At 53.2% G+C, this 26007-nt stretch overlaps 1 protein-coding gene across 1 annotated transcript; it reads left to right on the forward strand.

Moving 5' to 3' along the window:
• On the forward strand, positions 1-24884 carry SLC13A5 (solute carrier family 13 member 5). The gene is made up of 12 exons (XM_047757530.1): positions 1-499; positions 4555-4683; positions 4939-5075; positions 7547-7734; positions 8751-8919; positions 10421-10543; positions 15261-15476; positions 16308-16408; positions 17285-17403; positions 19344-19505; positions 22586-22723; positions 23859-24884. Exons 1-12 carry the CDS (start codon positions 398-400, stop codon positions 23982-23984), a joined length of 1710 nt encoding a protein of 569 aa, XP_047613486.1. The 5' UTR covers positions 1-397; the 3' UTR covers positions 23985-24884.
• The last annotated feature ends 1123 nt before the right edge of the window (positions 24885-26007 follow it).

Raw genomic sequence — 26007 nt, forward strand, 5'->3', positions numbered from 1 at the left:
AGGGCCCAGGAAGAGCAGGTGCGGGTGCAGAAGGGGGTCGCACGCCCAAGCCGGTAGACTGAATGACCGATCGCTCCAGCTTGGCCGTCCCCCGGCGCGCCTGTCTAGGGCACCGCAGGAAAGCAAGGGGGTGCCAGGGACCAAGCCACCCCTGGAGATCCCGCCCGAACCGCTGGAGTCCGCAGGCGCCGCCCACCGCCACCCGGAGACAGAGCTGGGGGTGGCAGGCTTGTCCCACCGACCCCGCGGGATGGCCCCGCCCCTGGGCCGCGAGGAGGCCCCACTGTGGGAGGCGGAGTTGCCGCCGCCCCCTCCAACCCCCTGGACTGGGGCCCCTTCTTAAGCGCGAGAAGAAACTGGCTGCCCCTCTCGCCTCTCCCGCCAGGTTCCCTCCGCGATGGCCTCGGCACTGAGCTATGTCTCCAAGTTTAAGTCCTTCGTGATCTTGTTCGTCACCCCGATACTGCTGCTGCCACTCATCATTCTGATGCCCGCCAAGGTCAGTTGTGTCTCTGGACAGCCGCGTGGATTCCGGGTGCCAGGTGCCCAGCAGCGGGCATGGAACCTGGGAACATTAGGTGGCACAAACGGATTCTCGGGGGGCACGGCTCCCCTGAGGCACGCACCCTTGGGAGCTCCGGGTGCGATGGGAGGTGCCCTGCAAAGAGTTCTGAAGGGCATGGACCTTGGGGTTCACAGATCCCAGGGGGGTAAGAACTGTCCTGGCAAGCACAGAAACCTAGAAATTAGCCACACAACCTATCCACAGGCTCAGAATCTCCCCTTAGTGCATAAGCTGGTTCCCAGGCACCCCTCAGATGCCACCTGTACCGACAGGAAGCCTGGGTGCTTATTTCCCTTCTTTCTCCCGCCTCTTAGACAGTGAGGACTTTCCCGCAGTAGTGACTTCCGAGGTCAATTGGGGACCTACAGAAAAAGATCACCACCTAAGGGGATCCTGAGTGCTGTTTTTGCCACTCTCTGGCCTTCCTTTGAGCCTCAGTTTCCTAATCTATGATCCACATTTCTTTCCAGCTCTGAAACTTGGGGAGCCACAGCTGAGTCAGAATCCTGCTCCCAGCTGAAAGGGAGGTCAGGTTGGCCTGCTTTTGCTCTCTGCCTGCTGTGGCTGTGACAGGAGGCAGGACATGTTCCCAGCACTCACGCCTTGGGTGGCATGGCCCAGGGTTGCAGGGAAGCAGTGTCCCGAGCCCTGGCCTCCTAGTGCCCGGGAGGGAGGCAGAGAATGAATGGCCTTGGCCACAGAGTGGGGGCGGTGCTGGGAGCCCTGGCCCGGGCCCTGCTGGGCTGTGCCAGGCCTGTTTGGCAGAGGCCCGAGCCCTTTGAAGCCTTTTGTGGCTGCTGGCTGCTCCTTCCTCATTCCCTCTTTCAGCCTTTCACTCTCAGCCCAGACAGAAAACCTCTGCTCCCCCAACCCAGGCAGTTTTGGGAAACAGAGGAGCTCTTTAGGGGATGCTCTGAGGGTAGCCCTGGAGGAGTGGGGAGAATTGGGCTATCAGGAAGCCAGTCTTCAAGAGAACCAGACTTCCACCTTTTCACTCATCCTTGCGTGTGTTCAGAGCCAAACCCCTGTGTTCTCTGGGCCTTGGTGCTCTCCTCCGTACAATGGAACAAGGCGGCTTGATTTTGACTTGGTTTTTTGGCTTTAGGTAACAACAAAAAAAAATCATGCCAGTTCCTAGGGTGGGGAAGGGGAGGCTGGGAGGAGCCCTTGGGTGGGCTGCACACAGACCCTGGATGGGCCAAGGACAGCAGCCAACTATGGTGGCTCTTTAGTTGGCATACCAACTGTGAGGGGCCATATTTTCTCTGCAGAAAGAGATTTAGGGCTGTTATCGTCTGAGGAGGGAGCTAGGTGGGGGGGGGGTGATTTTAGTTCTGCTGATGGGGAGTGATGTTCCCTAGACTAATTATAGTAACTTGGCTGACCTTCCTGCTCCAGGAGAGTCTGGCCAAGACCCCAAACTTCTCCTGCCCCACCCCCTCAACATATGCAGGTGGCCCTGAGATGGGACCCCAACTTGGGCTGTGCGTGGGTGTCATTATCCTGCCCTGGGAGTGAGGATCAGGCAAGGGAGGAGGAGACATCAGTGAAACCTGTTCTGAAGGCTGCCTTCATGTGCTTTCCCTCCTAGTGGGGCAGGTGCCTGGGAGCCTGGAACCCTGTCTTCTTTAAACTTCCTTTGTGCTTCTGTTTTGGTCACCACTGAAGAGGCCCGCACCCCCACCCCATGGCCACAAAGTTGTGCAAGGAAACCCAGGGCATGGGGTAGAGGAGTAGGGAAGCTGTGGGGACTTGGCAGTCTGGGCAGCTCCATCCCAGAGGGACAGTGATGCCCAGGGGATGTCACCCTCTGCCAGTGCCCCGGGCCCTCTCCTGCAGGAGTTCTTTTATTCTTACCCTGCACCTTGCTCCCCCCTGTCTTCATCTCTGCCCTGCTTTTCTGCCCATTCTCTGGGTCCTTTCTTTTTTTTAAAATAGCTTTTTACTGAATAAACAATGCATTCATTGCGTTATTAAAATGTAAAAAAAAAATTCTGGAAGTCTGTAAAGTATAAAGAAAAAATGAAATATTTTCAAATCCCATAAGACACGCACACAGCATATTCTCTTAGCTACATTTCCTCATTAGGCAGTGGGTCACAAACACCCTCACTTGTTAATAGACAGATAATGGGCCATGGTTTTCTTCAGCTGTGCATTTAACATGTTTATTGAGCCCCACTATGTGCTTGGCACTGTGCTGCGTGCTGACTTTTAAGTCCCAGTGTCCGCTGCAAGCTCAGCTTTAAGTGCTCTTCCGGCCACATGCTCAGCTGCAGGGAAGGCTCTGAACTGACGCAGAGGGAACCAACCAGGCTCTTCTCTGCAGGTAGAGTCCGTCTCACTCTGCACAGTCACCCTCCCCTCCTCGGGCTTCTTCAAGATTAGCTGTCCTCTCTGCTCTCTCCACAACACTCTGGCAGCATTTTAGACGAGGGAGGGTCGAGTTTGCTGGCTGGTATCATTCAGGGACGGGGCATCTCCTGGGCCTCCTGACGGTGGCATAGAGGTGAGGGGGCAGATAGCCTATGTCTTCTGGGTTGGTTACATTTGGCACCTCCAAGCCGTGTGCCGGGAAAACTGGTTACTGGTGTCACCTGCCGCTTCTAAGTGCTTTTAAATAGTAAAAAACCACTTTCTGTGTGCTGTTCTGCTAAGAATGGGTACTTTTAAATCCACTATTTACAAGGAGGCCCTGAAACAAGCAGGGAGAGGGATCAGGGTTGAGACTGAGAGGAGTATTTTATCAACTTTGTTGAGGAGTTCCCATCGTGGCTCAGCAGTTAACGAATCCGACTAGGAACCATGAGGTTGCGGGTTCGATCCCTGGCCTCGCTCAGTGGGTTAAGGATCTGGCATTGCTGTGAGCTGTGGTATAGGTCACAGACGCGGCTCAGATCCGGCATTGCTGTGGCTGTGGCGTAGGCAGGTGGCTACAGCTCAGATTCAACCCCTAGCATGGGAACCTCCATATGCCGAGGGAGTGGCCCTAGAAAAGGCAAAGACAAAAAAGACCTTGTTGAGAATTGCTATCACATGATGATGAGACTGATTTTTAGACGGTATTACTGTTTTTTTCATTCTCTACAGTGAACCCCTTATTGCCCCTGCCTCAGCTGATTTAACAGGAGGGGGTGAATGAGGGAGAGGGCAGAGTCCGGGTGGTTAATAATGATTATAGCAAAAATGCTGATGAAACAAAAAACCCTCAGGGAGGTGGATGTTACTCTTCACATTTTAATAAGTGATGAGACCACGGGCTACAGCCGAGCAGGGGGCCAGGACTGCAAGCACTTTCACCTGAACCAGAGTCTGTCTGACTCCAGAGCCAAGATCCCAGAGGCTGAGTAGCTAAAGAGTGTGAATTGGTAGTTCACACAGGATTTAATATAAACAGTAAAGCTTGAGACCTTTGTCACTAGAGAGAGGCTAATGAACACCAAGTACCATGTTCTCAATTATAATGAAAACACTCAGTTCTGGCCATTTTCTGAATGAGCTGGCTCACAACATGCACTTCTGGGAGCTGGGCAAGTTGGAGTGGAGCAGTCTCTTGAGAAGAAAATTAGGAACAGATCCCAGGAGTTTGAGGATGTGCTTTGGGAAGACTTTCCTAAAAATTGCACTTACGTTGAAAAAAATGATTTAATTTTTAGAGTGGGTCATTAAAAACAGTGTTTTCTTCCACTTTTCCCCTTCTTCCCCCCTCTTCCTCCCCGTCCTCCTCCTCTTCACTGCCCTGTGGAGAGGTGTGGCTGCCAAGCTTGGAGAGGTGAGATGTCCAGGATTGCGCAGCTGAGGGGCAGTGGGACAGCTGTCTCTCGACGACAGGTCCTGTGCCCCCCCCCCCTCACTGTCCTGAACCCAGAAAGCTGTGCTGAGAGGAGCAGGGGGTTCCCACTGACGAGCCACCCTCTTCTGAACCTGAGTGTTCTGGGGTGGCAGATGGGGCCGTGGCAGCACACTGGGCCTCAGGGCTGTCTCTACAGTTTGTCAGGTGTGCCTACGTCATCACTGTCATGGCCGTTTACTGGTGCACAGAAGTCATTCCTCTGGCTGTCACCGCCCTCATGCCTGCCTTGCTCTTCCCACTCTTCAAGATTATGGACTCGAAGCAGGTGAGCAGCCCAGAGCATCTGGGGGCTTCCAGTTTCTCTCCTGGAAGCTCATTCTCTGACCCCTCTGAGCTGCCTAGGCCCCAGGGGACCAGATGATACCCTGGCATAGACATCCCCTTGACCCTCCACCCCCACTCCAAGCTGCCCTGGAGTCGGTGTCTGGTTTGCTTGCCTGTCTCTGGGGACGTGGGTGGTCCTGAGCCCAAGGAGCGTGTGGGCGGGGCCAGGGCTGACGGGGCCTCCACCATCCTCCAGGTGTGCCTCCAGTACATGAAGGACACCAACATGCTGTTCCTGGGCGGCCTCATCGTGGCCGTGGCTGTGGAGCACTGGAACCTGCACAAGAGGATTGCCCTGCGCACGCTTCTCTGGGTGGGGGCCAAGCCTGCACAGTAATTACGCCTTCTCTCTCTACGACGCAGGACTCTGCAGTGCACCAAGCCCAGACCAGATCACCCACAGGCAGGGGCTGGCCATGGCCTTACCTGGGCTTGACAGCATGTGACAATCTTAGCTGGAGAGGCCAGATGCATGGGTGGTTGTGGGGGGTGGGGAAAATGGTAAGCAACAGGGGGTAAGGGTTCTCTGAGTCTGGAGAAGACTGGTCAGCGAGGGTCCCTTTGTGTTCAGAAGACTTCCTGGGGGAGGGGCTGCAGGGTTCCACAGGGAACAAGGTGGATGGAGGCTGGATCAAGCCATGCCTGATACCCCATGGGGCGGTGTGGGAAAAACAGGAAAAAGACGGCTCAACTAACTTCCCCAGGGCAGGGGGAAGCAGAAAGGTCATCTCCCCAAAGCTGGCACATCTGTTCCCTCTGCAAAGGGGCTGTTTAGCTCCTTGTCCCCACATCACTCAGTAGTCTCACTCCACTCCAGGATCTAAGGGAGATTTTAGACTCTCTTAGATCTAGATCTTAGACCTTAGACTGCTAAGGGAGCAGTCAGAGGCCATTCCAGCCCAGCCATGGAGTTGATACAGCACAATCACCTGGGTATACTGGATGCATGATACTGGGGGCTTGCTGACCAGCTCATCTAACTCTCGCCACATCTCTGAGAGTTGAGGATTATTCCCACCGCCCAAGTTCTTTTCCACAGATGAGGAATCTGAGCAGAGAGGGGTTAAATGGTTTGCTGATGGTCACACAGCGATTGGGCCTGGCTGGGTGACGAGGCTTTGCCCCCTCAACTGGGAACACAGGATGCAATTTTATTCTGAGACAGCATGCTCCCTAAATGATGGAGTGTCCCCACCCCAGCCCTGGGAAAGCAGGCTGGTCAGTCCATGGTAAATCCCTCCTGCTATGTCCTTGTGTCAAGGGCCATGCTGGGCCCTGAGCACACACAGACCCTGGCCTACCCTCCAGGAGGCTGATGCCCAAGCACATGCTGTGCCTCAGCGCCCTTGAGTGGAGGGAGGGCTTTGTGATTCTGTTACCCTTCATGGCATCGAGCCCCTTCAGGGATTGAATTTTAGGGTCAAATCAAAAACCAGTGCATTTTCTAGAAATGTGAGGCCTCAGAATTCCTGTTCTTAGGATCCTTTGAGTGGTTGGCTTTTCTCCATCAGTGGGTGGGCCTCATTCTGGAATGTGCTGGAGCACTTTTGCCCCCAAATCCAGGATTTCACATATGCTTCTCTGCTCCTTCCTGCCATCTGGCTCTTCAAGCCTGGTTTCCAGCTGCTGGGGCGCTGTCTGTCCTGGGGGTGACCTGTATGTTGAGGCCCCCTGGCTGCCTTAGAGCGTCACGTCAAAGCCTCATTCACGTTAACTCTGATCCTGCACCTAGCCTGGATTGCAGTCTTTGTACTTAGGGGTCCATGAGGTCATACTGCTCCGACACCAGCTAAACCCCAGTACAGTGCAGCCCCCAGACTCTTCTTCAGGCGAGTTAGTAGCCCTGGGGATGAGCCTGACCACAGAGGGGCATGGGGACCGAGAGGTGGGTCTCATTCAGCCAGTCCTCCCCGAGCGCCTTCTGCTCCTGGCCTTGTGCCCAATGTCCGAGACCCACGGAGAAGAATCAGATCTTCCCTGCTCAGGGTCTAAGGGCAGACGTGGGAACAGTTTCTCCAAATCCAGCCAGTGATGCGCATCCCAGAGAAGACAGAGGAGGGTGTGGTCAGCCCCAACTGTGTGAACTGGGAGGGAGGCCACAAGGAAGGGATGCTGTCTGGCAGGCTTTGAGGGACCATGAGGCGTTTTCCAGGGACAGGTGGGACAGAAGGGGAGGGTGGGGCATTACATGGAAAGAGAACATGTTTTCTGAGTATTCTTTGGTGATCTGGTCCACTGCAGAGGGGAGGGCAGCAAGCGGTGTGAATGGAGAGGGGTGTGGCAGGGTGTCAGCCATGAGGGAGGTCCCACTTCCCCAGGCCCCTCCCCGGCTCCTGCTACTCCTGAAGTCTGACTGCATGCAGCCCTTCTCCACTCAGGAGGAGCAGGGTCAGGGTGGGTGGGAATCTTCCAGACAGAAGTGGGAGGTTGAGGCTATCTACACATAGGGCTGCTCCAGGGCACCCCAGGTCAGGTCAGGGTCCACGCTGGGTCGGCACCATCTGGATGCTGGTGCTTCCTTTGCTAGACGGTAGGCTCCTTAGAACAATGACTGGGGTGACCCAGTAGCCAGCAGAGGAGACATCAGTTGTGTTTGTGGGCAAGAGGCAGAAGGAAGGGACGAAGGTGGGGAAGGCACTGAAACTCAGCCCCTCTTGGACTACCCAGCCTTGAACTGGCCTCAGCACCTTGGCCCTGGCTCCTGGCACCCCTGCGGGGCGGGACCTAAACCCTGGCTCCCTAAGTGTTGCGGGGGGAGTTGGGGTGGGGGATTCTCTGGCTTCCTCCCTGCCCCTCCTCTGCAGGCTGATGCTGGGCTTCATGGGCGTCACGGCCTTTCTCTCCATGTGGATCAGCAACACGGCCACCACGGCCATGATGGTGCCCATTGTGGAGGCCGTGCTGCAGCAGATGGAGGCCACGAGCACAGCCACCGAGGCCAGCCTTGGGGCCCTGGAGCTGGCAGACAAGGGCAAGGCTGGTGAGCTGCCAGGTGAGCCCCTGGCCAGGGTGCTGCAGGGTTTGCCTTCCTCCCTGTCACCAAAATCTTTGGCCACCTCCCTGGTTCCTGGAGCCCTCCTTTAAAAAGGCTTATAGAGAAATACTTAGAAAATGCTGCTTTCCTAAGTTTTGGGAATGTGATTAGTGCATTAGAGTTAGCTGCTTTAGTAGAGCTTAGAGCACGCTCCCACCCTCTGTCTTCCCACCATCACAGAAATCAATACATGTTGGTTTGGTTATTCATTTGCACTTCTTTTGAGCACCTCTGGATGCCCCTTCCTCCTTCTACCTCTGCTCATCCTCAGGAGGTCTCTTCAAACAGGCCAAATCCCTCCAAGCTCCACTCACACAGGCACTGGGGTTGGTTGTCCCTCCTTTGCTTTCCCTCCAGGCTCCGAGCTCGGGGAAGTCAGTCAGTGCCTGCATTTCCTCTGCCTGGTCCACTACCTGCTCCCTAGGGCCCAGCATGGGGCCACTTGGGGCCTGTGCTGATGGCAACTGCTAGACCCTGGGCCAGTCCTGGGCATACAGAGATGAAGCAGACACACTCATACTCTGGACTCACGGAGCCTGGTGGGACAGGGTCAAGAGGCCCCTTGAACAGTGCATCTGTCTTGGGGGAGGCCACAGGTTGCCATAAGCCAGACACCGAGGGAAAGGGAGAGGCCTTGCTAGGAGAGGACATCTGGGATGGGTTTGGAGCCCCCCACCCCCTCCACCAGATGAAGGGAATGGCTTGAGCAGGGGCATGAAGGCAGGAAAGAAGGGAGTGTGAAGTTGCCGGATATGCACAGAATACTGAGGAGACTGAGGTTGCCGTGAGAAGTGCCTGGGAGGCAGATGGGGCCAGACTACAGTTTGGGGCTGGAGTCTTAGGAGAGAAAACCTAGGGCTGGAGCTGGCAGAGCTGGCATGCCCAGATCCTCAGGTCAGCAGCAGGGTCAGGAGCTGGCGCTGGGCAGGTGGCCCCCAGGACTGGCTCAGTTCACAGCAGTGTGCCTGCCGCAGGGAACCAAGCAAATTTCGAAGGCCCTGCCATGAGGAAGCAGGAGGTTCATGAGAGGAAGAACGTATGCAAGGCCATGACCCTGTGCGTGTGCTACGCAGCCAGCATTGGAGGCACTGCCACCCTGACTGGGACAGGACCCAACGTGGTACTCTTGGGCCAGATGCAAGAGTGAGTCACTGGCCATGCCTTTTGGGGACAATGTTGGGGGGGCGGTGACGGGGCTGGAGGGACCTCTCCACTTCTCTTGCCTCCTCAGCTGGGCCCTGGAGCTGGGGCCCCACAGGGGTGGGAGGATGCGCTGCCAGCAGCCTCTGTGTCCCAGGTCCCTGCCCATGTTCAGGACCCCACAGGGCACAGGAGCAGATGTCTACAGACTTGGTTGCTTTCTGCTTTTTTCTTCTCTGGGCTCAGGATTCTTGCACAGACAGGGAATGTGGATTGAATGCAGGGCTAGTCATGGGAAATGACAACACAGTCCAAGAAGAGGGGTCCTTGATTAAAACCTATAGAAAATAGATGCCCCTAAAGACACTTCCCTCAAAGCTGCTTCATGACCTTGGTCGTTAACGGCTATGGTCCTATGACACTGGGAAAGGTGAGGGGTTAGGTCACTCAGCTAATTCACTATAGCCCCTCTAATTGCCCTTGAGGGGATGTGTGCCCTTGGGAGGCTCCAGGTGGACCATGGGGTGGTTTGGAACTTTCCAGCCTTGGCCACAGAGGAACCCAGGCTTTGAGGACCCAGTTCTGTGCCTGGTCTTGTGCCAGGTGAGGCGGGGGTCACAGAAGTGTGAGGAACCTGGGCCCTGCCTATGAGATGCTCACAGGGGGCTAAGAATAGCAGACGCCTGGAGAGTTCCAGCGGTGACATGAATGCATTAGAGAAGGAAGGTAAGTACAAATTGCAGTGGGCAGAGAAGGAAGGAAGAGAAGTATGAAGGTGCCCCTCCTGTGCAGACAAGTACCCTGGACCAGGGTTGGGAGGGCAGCTGGGAGGTGGGAAGGCAGGCCTGCAGCCTGACCGGGCAGACACCTGAGATCCGAACAAGACTTCTTTGCTCCTGCGAGCGTTCTCTGTGATGATAACCTTATGGTTCTCCCCGAAGTTCCTTTGGGCAAAGCAGCCTGTCTGGGCTGAGTGGGAAAAGCTCTGGCTACTCCGACACCACTGGGCTAAAGGGAGCAGAGCCTGGGGGTGGGGGCGGAAGGGACCCTCCTCCTGCTACAGGAAACGTGTTCTGTTCCCACTCAGGGAAGCTTTGGAGATTTGGTTTCCTAAGGGGGCCCTTCCCTAGCAGAAGCCCACTGGGGAGGCTCTGAGGTACCCATGGATGCCCTGGAGCTATTGGCCAAATGATGTGTGTACAAAGGTGTATTTCTCTGGATCGACAGGCCATGACTTTTGTGAGAGTCTCATGACCTTCTCAGTGGGGTCTGGACCCATAGGAGGGTCACTTGGTCATTCCTCAGGCTCATCTTGGGTGTGGCCATGTTCTGGGGCCCCTGCTTGACTTGGGTAAGGCCGAGTGATGGATGTGGGTGGCTGGACCTCAGGAGGACGAGGCCCCTGCTCCAGACCACCTCTCAGCCTCCGCCCGCAGGATCCAGCCTGCCCACTCTCCACAGCTCAGCATCTGGGAGAGATATGGACCCGTGTTTCTCCCTTTAGATTGTTTCCTGACAGCAAAGACATCGTGAACTTCGCCTCTTGGTTTGGATTTGCCTTCCCTAACATGCTGATCATGCTGCTGCTCTCCTGGCTGTGGCTACAGTTTATTTATACGAGATTCAAGTAAGTCTGAGCTGCTTACAGAATAGAGCGTCTAACTGTGCCCTGCAGAAAACCTCTCAGGCTCAGCAGGCCAGCCTAGAGTTCTTCCCGTCTGGCCTTGACTACTTCTCCAGCCCCATCTCCTGCTAGTCTGCCCTCCACTTCCTGCCACCCCTGCTGCTCACTGTGCCTTTGCACCTGCTGTTGCCTCTTCCTGAAATGCCATTCCCTGTCTTCCTACCCTCCAACCTCCTGAGTCTTCAAGGTCAGTTCAGAAACTGCTTCCTCAGCCACACTTCCCCCTGCCCTAACCCCCGTTCCAATTCCGACGGAGTGCTTGCCTGCTGCTCTGGGCTTCCCCAGGCACTCCATGCCTTGCCCCTTGGTGCCTTGGTGCCATGCTCCAGGGCCACCCCTCCCAACCTGAGCTCCTCTGTGGCCGGTAGTAAGTCCTCTCTGACCCCTGCACCCAGCCCAGCACTTGGTCTGGGGAGAAAGAGCAGGTGTGCCACTGACGTGAGTCAAAGCAGTTAACGAGAAGCTTGTTCTTGGTGCCAGTGACACTGCTGGACAGACTTCCACTTGGCTGCAAATGTCCATTAGGCCAGGTCACAGCACTGCTTGATAATATCCCAATCAGTCCAAACCCAGATTCACTGAATGCTTACTAATGTTCCCAGCCGCACGCAGCTTCTGCAAAGTTTACCCTCCTCTTCCCAGCACACAAGAAAATTTCCCATGAGTCAACCTTGACAGCAAACAGACTCTGTACAGAAACCATGACGAGGGATTGACAAATACCTCAAAATGTTGTAATTTTTATTGATTCATTTATTATTAATATTTGCTTTTTAGGGCCATACCTGTGGCATAGGAAGGTTCCCAGGCTAGGGGTCAAATTGGAGCTGTGGCTGCTGACCTACACCACAGCCACAGCAACACATGATCTGAGCTACGTCTGTGACCTACACCACAGCTCATGGCAACACCGGATTCTTAACCCACTGAGCAAGGCCAGGGATCAAACCCATATCTTCATGGATGCTAGTAAGATAAATTAACTGCTAAGCCATGACAGAAACTCTCAAAATGTTGTCATTTTTAAAAGCACAAATTTATCTACAGCTCGAAGGTGACCCTCTTACACTGGAATAGAAAGTACTCAGTTGTGAGCTGTGTACTCTGTGCCTTAATTCAAAAGGAGCTTGAGCCCAATGAAACCAAGAGGCCTATGTGGCCAGAGAGAGGAGATCTCAGAGCTGAGAGGCAAAAGTGCCCACGAACACCTGTGAGTTACTGGGCAAAGGGGACATTTTGATAAGTTTCCTTCTGAAGGAGGAACTGCTTTGAAAACGGCTATTAAAAAGTCTCTTTCCATAATCAAAGCAGCTATAATGCTGCCACACGACTGCAGAAGACATCTGTCACACACCAACCCTGCCCCGTGTCCGGGCCCCACGTGAAAGGGAAGACGCTCTCACTGGTGCTTGGCTGCATAGTTTAGTTTTGATCGCAGTTCTTGGTCCTGCTTCTCACACCTGCCCCAGACCTGTCACAGGCTGCAGGAGGGTACCGGTGTCTCCTAATGGGCCAATGGTAATAACAACAGCCAACATTTATTGAGTGTCAGACATGACCTTCAGCACCCCACCTATGTTAATCAACCTTCCCATCAACCCGAGAGGTAGGTACTCTTATTGGTCCCAATTTACAGATAAGGTAACCAAGGCAGGGAGAGGTTAGGTGGCCAATGAAGGGCTGTACAGCTTGGAAGTCATGGGACTGAGAATCTGAATCCAGGCAGTTTGGGTCTGGAGCCCCGGCCCACTACCCTCCATCCCTGTCTCAGCCTAGCAGCCTACTGAGGGCGGCCTAGACCACAGGTGTTGACTTCTCTGGGTTCTGGAGGCTGGAAGCCCAGATGAGAGTGTCAGAGAGTGTCAGTTTCCTAGTGAGAGCTCCCTCTGTGCTTGCCTTGGCACTGTGTCCTCGCATGGAGGGCCTGGTGTGGGAGTGCTCTGGAGATTTCCTCCTCTAGACAGGCACCGACCCACCGTGGGGTCCCACCCTCAAGACCTCATCTAAAGGCCCACCTCCTAACACCATCACGTTAGGGGGTAGGCCTTCAACATGTGTATCTGGGGGGGAAATCCAGTCTATAACGATCTCCTCTTGGGATGGCTAAAGGTTGTTGCCTTTGACTGCTTCGAGGCCAAGGCACCACTGGGTGTCAAGGGGACCAGCTGTGGACTCCTCTCAGCCTGGCGGAGCAAGCAGAAGGGAGCTGGCCTGGCCCCAAGACCACAGGGCACTACCTGCCTCTAGAGGTAGACATCAGGCTCCCAGGAACTCACAACCAAGAACCTGAGCTATGGTTCACCCAGCCTGGCACAGCCTCCATTAGCTCTTCTTGGCCAGCAGGGAGCCTGGAGACTTCTGGAGTCTGCCTCTGGCTGGGTTCAGGGCTCCCGCCTGTCCTACACCTTCTTCACAGGCCACTCTAGCTCAGGGGCCGTTTTGCCAAACAGATGTGGAGTGTGGTGGCTGGGGTGGGGTAGGCAGCTTTCTGCACTCAGCCTGAAGATGGGAATAGCAGGGGTGTCCTCCAGCCCAGGCCACGTCCTGCTCTGCGTCCTGCTCTGCGTCCTGCTGTGTACTGAGACCTGGTGATCCCCACCTCCATGCCTCCCGGCACCAGTCTCAGCTGCTGGAGATGCTGCTACTGTCGCCCTCACTTGAATCCCTCATCTGCTTACTCATGGAGAGCAATGTCAAGGTTACTCCTTCCAGCCTAATTCAGATTATCTTTCTGAGTTTATGGGCAGCTTTCTAGGCCACATCCAGCCAAGGACCCTCCCAGGACCACCTAGGACTCATGGGATATTACTGCTGGCTTAGATCCAACTTTGCTCACAAGGCTAAGCCCTGAGAAAGGGATGAGGGTTTTTCTGGGCCCCTGCCAGGGCCGAGGCACTCAGGGTCCCTTTACCTCTCCTGCAACATGTTCACCTAGTTCTCAGCATCTCACTGAAGGCCATTCTACTGAGGAATCACACTTTGCACCCACTCACCCCTGGGGCTCCCATAGGAAAGCTGGATCCATTTGCCTGCACCTCTTGCCAGCCTGGTGGTCACCTGAGAGATTAATGCAAAGATGAGAGTAAAACCGCTTAGCGTAAGAGTCCTGAAGACCTGGTGGCACCACTGTGGGGGCCAGCACTGGACAACTGCACTTACAACATAAATGGTGCAGCCCCCAGTCTGCCACCGGTGTGGTGTTGGGATGCATTGCCAGCATCATACATGGGCTGGGCAGCAGATTGGTGGTGGGTAGAACACAAACTTTCACTTCCCATGCCTACAGAGGCATTCCCATGCTGGATGACTTGGGTGTCCCCAGGGTGTGACGCTTGGGACAAATAGCCTTGCCCCTTATCCAGCACGGAGATCCTGGTAGGCTGTGCACACCTGAGTCCCCACCACTGCCAATTCTTTCCTAATCCCCGAGCATCCCTGGAGGCTGTATCTGGACATCCCTGTGATCCTGATCCAGGCCACGCTCCATCCCCAGCATGACCCTCACCCTCTCCAAGCTGGTTCATGGCCAGCCCTGGCTTTGGGATTCGGTGCCTCAGCATGTACTCCACCAACCCCGGCACTCCTATGGGCCCCTGGAGGGACTGGAAAGGCTCTCTAGGACAATCCCCTTGGCCTTACCCACTACCTTCAGGCTGACAAGGGTTGGAACGTGTGACTGGAATCCTCAGAGGAACTCTTGGGGTTGGCATCCTGTGCCAGTGGCCCTGGTCAGGCCCTCCCCATGGCTGAGGTACCCCCTATTCCTCCAAGAATCCCTCCCCCTCCCTGCCCCCCATACTAGCACTCCCCTGGGGAGGTCCTGCAGGGCAGGCTTGCTGGCCAATGGGCACAGGTCCCTAGTCAGCCCATCCAAGACAGGACCTGGTGGCTTCCCTCCTGCCATAGCCACACCCTCTGTGAGCCTCAGAGTCTCACAGTAGGTGAGACTAATCCTACACCTCGGCTCCTCAGAACGCAAGCACTCACCCTACCCTGTTACTGCCTGACCCTGTCTGCCGGGACCTGTCCTTGTTCCTTTCATCCTCTTGAGCCACCTGATGATGGGGGCTGGCATCCTATTACCCTCAAAGGCACTCCGGGCCAATGTGGGAGGAGGAAGACAGGGAGCATGTGAGTGAGCCTTGGCCCCACATTAGCCTGGCTTTGGAACTTTTCACTGCCTCCCCCAGATGGCGGGAGCATCTGGACTCTAGGCAACTGGGTGCCTGCCAGGACCCCTGAGCCAGTGGCAGCCTCAGTTCTGCCTATTTCTGCCTCCTGTGCTCCTGTCCATCCCCTGCTCCCCATTTGCTCAGCCTCCCACCCTCCTGGACATCCTCACTTCCCACCTCCACTGTCCCCGAGAACTGGGAGATTGGCCACCTCACCTGTGCCATCTCAGGTCTCCTCTGGGGGCACCCTCCAGTTCTGGGAGAGCCTTGGGGCATAGCTGGACACATGAAACAGACTGCCCCACTGCCTCCTGTGAAGTAAGGTAGGCAGATGACAAACAGGGAGCAGGATGGGACTTGCTCCTGCCCCTGGGGGACAGGCAGACCTATGCAGCTTTCCACCAGGTTCTGCTACCCGATGTTTAGGATTCCATTCAGCCAGCCCTGAGCCAACCAATACGGACCACCGTCCTCTTTGCATTCTCCAGTATTAAAGAGTCCTGGGGCTGCGGGCTGGAGAGGAAGAGTGAGGAAAAGGCTGCGCGCGAGGTGCTATGGGCGGAGTACAGGAAGCTGGGACCTCTCTCCTTCGCTGAGGTCAACGTCCTGCTCTGCTTCTTCCTGCTGGTTGGCCTGTGGTTCTCCCGGGACCCCGGCTTCATGCCTGGCTGGCAGTCGATCACCTGGGTGGAGGGCAAGACAAGGTAAGTGACCAGTCTGCAGTGCCCTCTGTGGCTCTCCTCCTTTTCTGCCATCCAGTTCTGGAGTGCTCTGTTGGTTTTAGGGCTCATTTTCGTCTCACCAGGCTTCCTGACCAGCCCACAGATGTGCTCCTGTGGTGTCTCTGCTCCAACAGGCTGGCAGGGCAGCCAGGGTGTGACAGAAAGAGGTTTACTGGGCTGGGACCAACCAGTGCTCTGGTTTCCAAATCTCTGTTCTTCCGTCTTCCTTTTCTCGTCTCTCTTCAGATTCAGACAAGTCCCTCTGAAGACACATCCTGGGGTCCAGAATCTTCTCTAGACAGAGACTTGGCAAAAGGGGGAATGTGGAGCTTCTCCCCTGGCTAAGGTGTTATGTGTTTGAAATGGAAGAAAGGTTGGGGAACATGCATATCCTAGAAAGGGCAGGAGGTGTGGACAGGGAGACAGCTGCCTTTTACAGCTTACTCCATTTAAAAGGTCTGCTCAGGGGAGCTCCAAAGTCCTTGTGGTCATCACGGTGGACCCAGAACCCCTGAGCCTCTGGCTGAAAAGTCATCAGGTTCACCTATGAAGGCACACGGGCTGAGAGGGGGACGCGAACCTCTCAGGGTCACCCAAAGTTGGTGGCAGAGCCGGGGCAAGAACGGGGGTGTCTTGGTTTCCAGCCAGGATTCAGGCCACCTCACCCCTCCTGATCTTGACCTTCGGGGATCCAGCTTCCTTCCTCAGAACATCCAGTGTCCTCACCTAGGAGCACTCAGACACCAAGGAGGTTTGCTGAATAACTGTCACTGCAGCCAGCTGGGTTAATCCTATGTGCTCTTCCCTACCCAGTTACACCTCTGATGCCACGGTGGCCATCTTCGTGGCCTGCTTGCTCTTCATCATGCCTTCTGAGAAGCCTAAGTTCAACTTCTGCAGCCAGACTGAGGAAGGTAAGGCTCCTGTGCTGGCCCGCCCTTCTTCAGGGTTGGTGCCCTGGCAGCCAAGGGTCTCCATGGGGTTCCCTGGGCCCCGGAGGGAGAATCTCACCCTGTTGTAAAGGACTGGCTGGATTACAAAATCTGGGCACAGCATGCTTTCCAAGCCTTCCGTTGTATTGTTTAGAACAGAATCTCCTCTCTTGCTTTTTACACATTTGAAATCTTATTTATTTTACCACAGGAACAGAAAGAGGTTTCACATTTCCCACAATGCCTCAATATTTTGGGGATTTCTCTCTTCCTTCCAGTCTTTGTTAGTTCATATGTATTACGTGTCCATAATCAACACATACGCAATTTCAATCCTCTTTGTTGACTTTGATTTTCATATTTTTGCTTAGGATTATGGTAGAAATATTTCCTGCTATTGCCACAATCTTCACATTTATTTTCTCTAAGAACAGCATTATATTGTATCACGGGGCTGTAGCCATTCCCCTGTCAGGGAACATTCTGGCTATTTTTCATTATTATAAATTAATGTTTTCATGTATATAGCTTTTTCTTTGAGGGTGTATCTTTAGGATAAATCTAGGAGTGATGGTGTTGGGGGTAAAAGAGTATATGTCTTAAAGGTTTTAACATATATTGGCAAGTTGCTTTTCAAAAAGACACCAATTTATAATGCTGCCAGGAGTATATAATAGCTTTACCATACCGTATCTTCACCAGCAATGGATGTAGTGATTATTGTAAATTTTAGCTAATTTATAGATATGAGAGGGTACTCATTGTCCTTGTAGGCATTTATTCCCCTTGATTAGGTCTCTTTTGCTTGCTAATGCTACTCTGGGTTGTGTATGTGTGTATTTTATTGTCTCTTCTTAGAAAGGAAAACTCCATTTTATCCCCCTCCGCTGCTGAATTGGAAGGTGGTCCAGGAGAAAGTACCCTGGGGCATCGTGCTGCTCCTGGGGGGCGGCTTTGCTCTGGCTAAAGGATGCGAGGTAACTGCTCCAGCTGGGGGGCTGCTCAGGGCCCGTTCCTTCACCAGGAGAGCTGCACCCCTCCCTTCCAGCACACCCCAGGCTGCACCTCTGTGTTTCTGTGTCTGTCTCCTCCACGTACCTACATTTCTTGAAGACAGGGCCTCTGCCTTGTTATTGTGGAGCCCTGCACCATGAACAGTGCCTGGCATAGAGAATGTGCTCTTCGAGTGATTTCAGAAATGAGTGAGGGACCCTGGTTAGGCAAGAGAGGCAGGGGATGCTGTGAGGTCTCCTGTGGGGTTTGGTAATAATGACCTCTGCTTTGACTTATTCCAGGTAAACCTTTCTTTCAGGTCTTTGTGAATATTTTCAACCATTACCTTTGTTTCTTCTACCTGCTGAACTCTTTGTTGATATGGTTGTCATTTAAAACATTTTTCTAGCTAGCTACATAGTGCCATAGAAGGAGAAGAATAGCTTTGGGGGGAAAATGCCCCCAAATGCAGCTTTCTTACCTCTCCCCATCCCTGATAAGGAAGAAATAAGCCAGAGGGAGGGAGGAGCCCCCTTGGTGCTGCTGTCCTCCATCGATCCCTTCATCCAGAAATAGAATATAATTGACAGACTTGGTCTATCTTGCTTTTGCTGCTTCCTCAGCATCTAGGACAGAGCCTAGCACACAGAGGGTACATGATTTTTTTTTTTTTTGATTAACAAATCCATCCATTTAGTCTCCTCTCTGTCTAGTCACCCCTCCATCTACTCATCTCAGATTCATTCATTCACTCTTCATCAAACCTTCCATTACGTCTATGTTATGTCAGGGACAGGAATATAGAGGAGACTGACATATGGCCCCTGTTCTTGAGGACTTCACAATTCTAGAGAGGGAGACATACCTAGAAGAGCATTTCAGAAAGAAGTGAAGCAGAGCAAAGAAAAAATCATGTTGTATCTAGCTGAGGAATAGCAGGAGATAAGCCTGGTGGGGCCTGAAGAAGTCACTTTGCTGAGGTGAAGACAGGGATTGCGGACTTTATTCTGAGGGCAGTGGGCAGCTACTGAAGGGTTGAGGCCAGAGAGTAATGTGGTCAGATATGCACTTGGGAAAAAACTCTCTGGTGTTTGGAGTGGAGGTCTAGGCAGAGCAGGGGTTAGAGGAGACCCAGCAGATGTTCTATGACCTTCACCTAACACAGGCTCAGAATACTGGGCTCCATGGACCACTCTTTCTTCTTCTTAACCACCCCCACCCCCCGCCTCCGTTGGTCCCCAAATCCTCACTCTCCTGTTTCCTTCTAACTCTATTCCTGCTTTGCCTCCTTTGCTGACTTCTCCTCTGTTCTTCCTTAAATATGAGTGTTCCTGAGGGTTCTGCCCTTAGTCTCTTCTCTGTTTACTTTTCTTTCTCTCCCTGGACAATCTATTCTCAGCCCAAAGCCCCAAATATAAATTCCCAACTTCTGGCTCAAATCACTGCCTTGAGCTTTAAGAACTGTGGGAGACTGAGAAGAGATGATGGACGTGAGATATTTTGGGTGACATGGTGACCGACGGGGCATAAGGAATAAGGGGGACAGAGACCCCATGATGACCCCAGCTCTTGGACAGCAGGTGAGTCTAGTCACCGAGATGGGAAGCCCAGGGGGAGCAGATTCTGCTGCTAGTGAGGATGAATTCAGGTTGGGGCATGTGAGTCTGACATGTTAATGGGACATCTGAGTGGAAATCCAGACAGCAGACCAGCTGGGCTGGAAACACAGATTTAGGTGACAGCAGAGTGAGAATGGAGACCAGTATTGTGGGCATGGATGAGATCATCTATGGTGTGTATGCAGAGAGGAAGAATCAGAAGTGAAGGATGGGCTGAGCTCCTTGGAGAAAGATGAAGGTCCCTGTGGGCCCTGGAGGAACCATAAGCCAGTAGTCCTGCGGTGATGGCTCTCTGTGTTTCCCAGGACTCGGGGCTGTCAGAATGGATGGGAAAGCAGATGGAGCCCTTGCATGCTGTGGCCCCAGCAGCCATCACCTTGATCTTGTCCTCGCTCATCGCTGTGCTCACTGAGTGCACAAGCAACGTGGCCACCACTACCCTGTTCCTGCCCATCTTTGCCTCCATGGTGAGTAACCCTGTTGGGAGAGATGACCATTAGCCATCATTTCATAGGAAGTTGCCAACCTGTGACTATATCCTGGGTTCCTAGAGACACAGTGACATCAGGGGCCCAAACCTGGCCAGGTTTTGGAGACCCCGGTCTCTGAGCCCTGCTCTGGCATGGACTGTGTGCCCTTGATGGGCCCTGGGCCTGCCTTCAATGCTGTGCTGCTGCTTCTTTGTATCCTCCATGCTGACCAAAGTGCTAGGCAAGAACAAGGTGCTCTGAATTTATTTATAAATGTAACTGATTACTTTTCAAGCTGGGGAGACAGGGCTTACACCAAGGAGTAGTGGGCCAATGCCATGGGGGGATGATAGAGGGTGTCTCAGAATGCAGCACAGGTGAGCAGGAGGCCTGCAGTGCACAGGGACACCACTTGCTAGACTCCATCAGGAGCTGTGGCCTGGGAATGGTGAGAGGGGAGAAGATGTTCTGGGAAGACAAAGTTGACTCCACAAAGGAAGCGGGGTGCGTGACTGAAGACTCCCAGGAGCCTTGGTTGGCAGGCTCAGGGATGGGTGGGGGCTGAGCCCAGAGAAGTTGTGGTGGTGATGGATGGGGGTGCTGAGTGCAGGCTAAAGACTTCTGCTCTGTGGGCAAGCAGATTTTTGAGTTGGGATTGAGAAGAAAGCAGAGCTTACAGGAAGATCTACTGTGATCTTTTCTTGCATTTCCTTCTGTCACTCATCACACGGCAGTACTGACCTCAAGGTGGTACAGAAAAAGCCCGGGGGCTGTAGTCAAGACCTGCGTTCAAGTTGTGGGACCCTCCAACATGTCACACAAGTTCTTTCCCCTTACTCTTGGGCTGAGGGTTGAGCAGGATGAGGGCTATGACAACCCTCTGTAGATGCAAAACAAGCTTGCGAGAGGCTGCAGCTGTTATTCTGGAGATGGGAGACAGACTTCCAAAGGCCTCAACACTGGACTGAGGTTGGTAAATTTTCACTCAGCTGCCAGGGTGTTCATGTGTATAAAAAGCAAAGCCAAGTGATTTTCTTCTTCCATTCCAAGTGAGGATGAAAGTGTTAGAAAGAGCAAGGCAGCCCATCTCCCCCTCCCCAAAGCAGGGTACTCAGAATGAAAAGATGCCAAGGAGCGTCTTCTGATGCTGGTCATGCGCTAGTGAGGGCTTCCTTCCCCAGCAGAGGCCTGGCTTTTTCACCTCCAGCCCCAAGTCAGAGCAATGGAGGTCTTCACCTGAGGTGGTGGCCAGGCCCTTCGAAAACAAACTTTTCTAGAATCAGAAGCCCCAAGTTAGATTCCCTGCAGGCCTCACACTCCTGCCTCAGCATCCACTTGTGGGCAAGGGGAAGGTGGTGACCCCTCAGCTGGCTCACAGAGGCGCACTCGGGGTGCACACCATGGGGGAACCAAGAAGCAGACAGGTACCACTCAGTTACTCTGAGAGTAATGAGCGGCCTTTTCAGAGACCCACAGGAACCATAATCTGAAACTTGCTCATACCCCTTGACTTCAAGAATTTTATGTCTGACCGGCTATATTGGAAAAGTTAAAAATCATTATAAAAAAAATTTGTAATTGTTAAAAAAAAAAGAATTTTATGTCTGGGAATATATCTTAGGAAAGATTATAAAGATGCACATCACAGAACTTTTTGTTATACAAATACATCCATAATAGTAGGGGGCTGGGGAAATAAATTATCATATATTCATACAATGTAATACTATCAAGCCATTTAAAAAAACAGTGTGGAAGGGTATTTCATAAAATGGGAACACATATAATTTTTCAAAGCTGAAAATGTGATATATATACATGGCTTAAAAATGTCTCATAATACCAAAGAGTATACAGGCCTTTACCCTTTAGCCTCTTCCCTAGAGACAACTCCTGTTATTAACTTCTTAGGTATCTTTCTGGATGTATTACACAGACACATACACTCTCTTTTTAAACAAACAGTACCATTCTATGGTCCTGTTCTGCACCTCCATTTTAAAACCTAATCATATATCTTGGAGATCTTTCCAGTGTTAGCACATAAAACCTACTCAATTTTTCAATTTTTCTTTATAGTTACAAACTATTCCCTCTTTTGTGTATTTGTATTTTATTTAACCATTCTGCGATGGATGACCATTGAGCCTGTTTCCTGTGTGCTTTGCTGTTACATGCTGTGTTGAACATCTTTGCATATGTGCCTGCCCTTATGTGCGTGTAGATCTGCGTGACAATTTTGATAGTTATTGGCAGATATTACAAATTATGGTGTCATTCATTCTTTCAACAAATATTTATGAGCATCTGTCCATTCTAAACCAGGCACTGTTAGATGTGGCTGAATTTTAAAAAAGATGGATACTGGAGTTCCCATCGTGGCGCAGTGGTTAACGAATCCGACTAGGAACCATGAGGTTGCGGGTTCGGTCCCTGCCCTTGCTCAGTGGGTTAACGATCCGGCGTTGCCGTGAGCTGTGGTGTAGGTTGCAGACGCGGCTCGGATCCCGCGTTGCTGTGGCTCTGGCGTAGGCCGGTGGCTGCAGCTCCGATTGGACCCGTAGCCTGGGAACCTCCATATGCCGCAGGAGCAGCCCAAGAAATAGCAACAACAACAACAAAAAAGACAAAAGACAAAAAAAAAAGAAAAAAAGATGGATACTAAATTCCAATATGCAAAATTATCCCAAAATATGCAGAAACATACATTCAATACAGAGGCCCACACACAGGTGGGAGACCTGGTCCCTGCCCTCTAGGCTCTCTCTGTGGCAGAACAGACAGACTCATGTGCAAATGTGGGCTGCAGGAGTGCCCAGCAGCCTCTGGCATACGGTAGGTGCCCAGGAAAGATACGTTGAATGAATTGAGGGGGTTCAGAAAGGTTTCCTAGGGGTTTAGCCTTCAGGGTCCTGCAGAGTTGTCATCCAGATGTGGCAAAGGACACCCCGCAGGACAAAGGCACAGAGGGGGGAATGCACATAGTACTTTACGGAAATGCTTTTCAGAGTGATGGTCCCCGGGAGCTTTTGTTTTCTGCATCTGTGATGTTGCTGTGCTGCTGTGTTTTTCCCCAGTCACGTTCCATTGGCCTCAACCCGCTGTACGTCATGATCCCCTGTACCCTGAGCTCATCCTTTGCCTTCATGCTGCCTGTGGCCACCCCACCTAATGCCATCGTGTTTTCCTACGGACACCTCAAGGTTTCCGACATGGTAACTCAGCTGCTTTTATTCACTCCTATCAGCTCTCTTGCTTTTGTCATGAGGGATGCCCCATTTGTTAATGACCTGTGATTCAAACAGTTTGGGAATACCACCAAATGTCCAGACCTAACTCATTATTTGAATTTGTATGCAGCTTTTCTTTTTTGACATGATCTCGTATTTCACAGACTATTTTGTTTCCCCAAACTGGGAGGTGGGATATATGATCTCCCACCAGGGGAGTGGCTGAACACTTGGAAGGGGTGAGGGTGGGGGTCCCACACGGCCAAGGTGGACCTCACAAACTAGCAAGAACCCATGAGGGCAGTCAGGAGGGGCAAGGCTGGGCGGGGGGAGTGCTAATGATAGCCAAAGAGATGGGTAGAGGTGTCTGCAGACATGGTAGCAGGGAGGGGCAGAGACACCACTGCCTGGGAACAGATGCTGCCTTGGGAACAAATGCAGCCAAAGGAGGAAGTCTTCAGTTCTGCTTTGACTTCTGTGTGGGGAGAAGGCAGGCAGCTCTGCAGCTCAGTGAGGGGGAGGCAACTGCGTGAGAGCAGGGGAGGCCAGAAAAGAGGGTCCCTCCCTCAGCCCAATCAGGTGTTAGTTATCTCGGAGCCTCTGCTGGGTACCTTTGGGACTCCATGGAGCGTTCTCACACAGAGGTGGGTCTTAGAAACCAGGGACTGCAAACTTAATTCCAATCCCCGGTGGAAAATCTACCACAGGGTTTGAAAGCAATGGTTAGTGAGCATACAAAGAACTCAGAGCAGGCACTGGAAAGGCTGTAGGAGGTTCTGGAAAAGCCAGCATGTGCCTGTGGGAGGCTGAAAGCACTGGGGTGAGTGCTGGACCTGGAGTCAGACCTGGGCTCCTCCAGTAACTTCCTCGCCTCCCTGAGGCCCAGTTTTCCAAAGGCCCCAGGGAGCCTGGAGAGCCCACCTGTCCAGGCTGATTCTTACTGGACATGAACTGTTCTGCCTGGGAGTGGGGTGAGCACAGAGCAAGGACAGGGGACAGGAGGCCCAGCAAATAGCCTTTGTTTCCTTCTCCCAGAGCACTCATTCCTGCGTCTTATTCACCTTTGTTCTGACAGCCCAGCAGATCCAAGGGTGCTGACTCTAACCTTATTTTTCTCCAGATGAAAACAGGAGTAGTGATGAACATAATTGGAATTGCCTGTGTATTTCTGGCTGTCAACACCTGGGGACGGGTCATGTTTGACTTGGGCAATTTCCCGGACTGGGCTAATGTGACCTCACACTGAGACTTTGACAGAACTGCACAACCACGACCACGGCCCCTGCCCTCCTGAGGACTCCCCGACCTTCCAGTATACCTCCAAGCAGAGCTTTGGGGTTCGTGACCCAAGGTGACCCCATGATGTCCACAGCACACAGAGACCCAACCAATGGGCCACATCTTCCTCCATGCCCAGTGTCACAGCTGGAGACAGGCACCTGGAAGGCAGGCTTGGAAGCGAAGGGAGCCTCCCACAAGGCTGCTGGCGCCCATCTTTCCTGGGGGCCTGCCGTCATCAATGGGATGGGCAGGGTCCTGCCCCCACTCAGCCTCAAGCCAGCCCCACGGCTGGGCTCTGGTGTCCACTCCTCATCTAAATGGGAATCAGATCCCAGCTTGGGAGCTGAGAGAAAAACAACCTTCCAGACTCCCAGCTTACCTCGGGCTGCCTCAGATCACACCTGTCACTCGGAAGGGACAATCCAGCCCAGGATGAGAACACCTAGTCCTGGGCAGCTTCCCACTGCTGGAGTGAGGTTGGGAATCAGAGCCTCCTGGGACCCAGGAGTAGGATGCCACCACCAAAGGACAAGGAATTTGAGCCAATAACTTTCAAATGACACCACCCACAGCACTCCACTGGTAACCTGCTCCATTTTAACTGACAATTTGGACCCCTTCCCAGCTCCGTGGGGGGACCCCCTTCTGCTCCTATACCCCTTTGTTGTGTGGCTGACATTTGCTGGAATCCGCCCTTTTCTCCCAGGAGGTCAGTTTGGCTCTTCCGGGAGATGCTTTTCCTGCCCCCAAACAGCTGGGGTCACATTCCAAGTATGGGCAGCGATGGCTCCTCTGGGGCCATGGTGGGGACTCTAGTTCCTCCCTCAGCTGCAGGTCCAGAGAAGATGCTTGTTAACTGCCAAGAGCAGGGCTCCTTCAGAGTTTGTTTGCCATGCAGAGTGGGCTCCTCTGGGGAAAGCCTTCCTCTGCTAATACAGCATTGCTGAGAGCATCTAGTACTGGGTGGGCCCTGAAGATGGCCCTTGCCCATGAATCAGTCTACCTGACATTGATGGGCAAAGACTCCAGAGCAGCCTAAGAGCCTTTAGAACTCCTGTGAGAGACAAACGAGGGACTCCTGCTACCCGCCGCCAACCCAACTTTTGCGCTGCTCTACTGAGGGTATTTTTCAGAGCAGAAGAAAGCATGGGAACCCAAGGAACCCCCAACCTCAACCAAAGGACCACACATGTACCACCTGGTTCCCTGGGCGGGATGATTCCTGACCACCCCATCGGTCTCCCACGGAAGGTGCAGGGCCCCGGCTCGGGCTTTCTGCTGGGTGGGGGGCGGGGGCAGGGGGATGAGCGAACACTTACTGCCGACCTCCACTGAGCTGGGCCTCCCTGCCTCTGGTGTACCTGCTAGTTATCTCATTCAATCTCTGCAGCAGCCCGTGAGATAGGCGGGCGTTATTAACCTCCTCTGTCTTTCATTAATTCTGGGGCTCAGAGAGGCCACACTGTGTCCAAAGTCAAACATCCAGTTAGTGGCAGCTGAGGTTCCAGTCCAGATCTTCCACTGCCGTGTCCACTGCTGCTTCCTCTAGCCATTAAGGGCCTTGGCCTTATAGGGCCTGTAGGGAAAGGTGGCTGGCCAGCTGCATATCCACCCCAAGGCCCTGCCTGCTCAGGGATCATCAACAAGAGCCTCTTTCTGCAGCTTCCTCTGAGATGGGCTCAGGTCAGTCTTCGGACAGACAGGGCTGGTCTTTGCCTAAAGAAGCAAAGCCTTTGTTTGGAGACAGCAGTATGGAAATGGCTACCTGCTCCCCCACCAAGGCAGAACTGACCCACTACACTGCTGCTGCTGACTGCCTCATCAGTGAGGACTCCCAAGGACTTGCACTGCCCGCTGGGTCCAGTGCTGGCCCTATGGCGGATCCACAGCAGGCCACCACAAGTGTGGTTGGTAAATAAATGACTGATCAGTGTGGTCAATTAGATCCACGCCTGCTGGCAATGGCAAGGTCAGTGAAGGTCATCCAA

Source organism: Phacochoerus africanus, chromosome 14, assembly GCF_016906955.1.
Source record: "Phacochoerus africanus isolate WHEZ1 chromosome 14, ROS_Pafr_v1, whole genome shotgun sequence".
Taxonomy (NCBI): domain Eukaryota; kingdom Metazoa; phylum Chordata; class Mammalia; order Artiodactyla; family Suidae; genus Phacochoerus; species Phacochoerus africanus.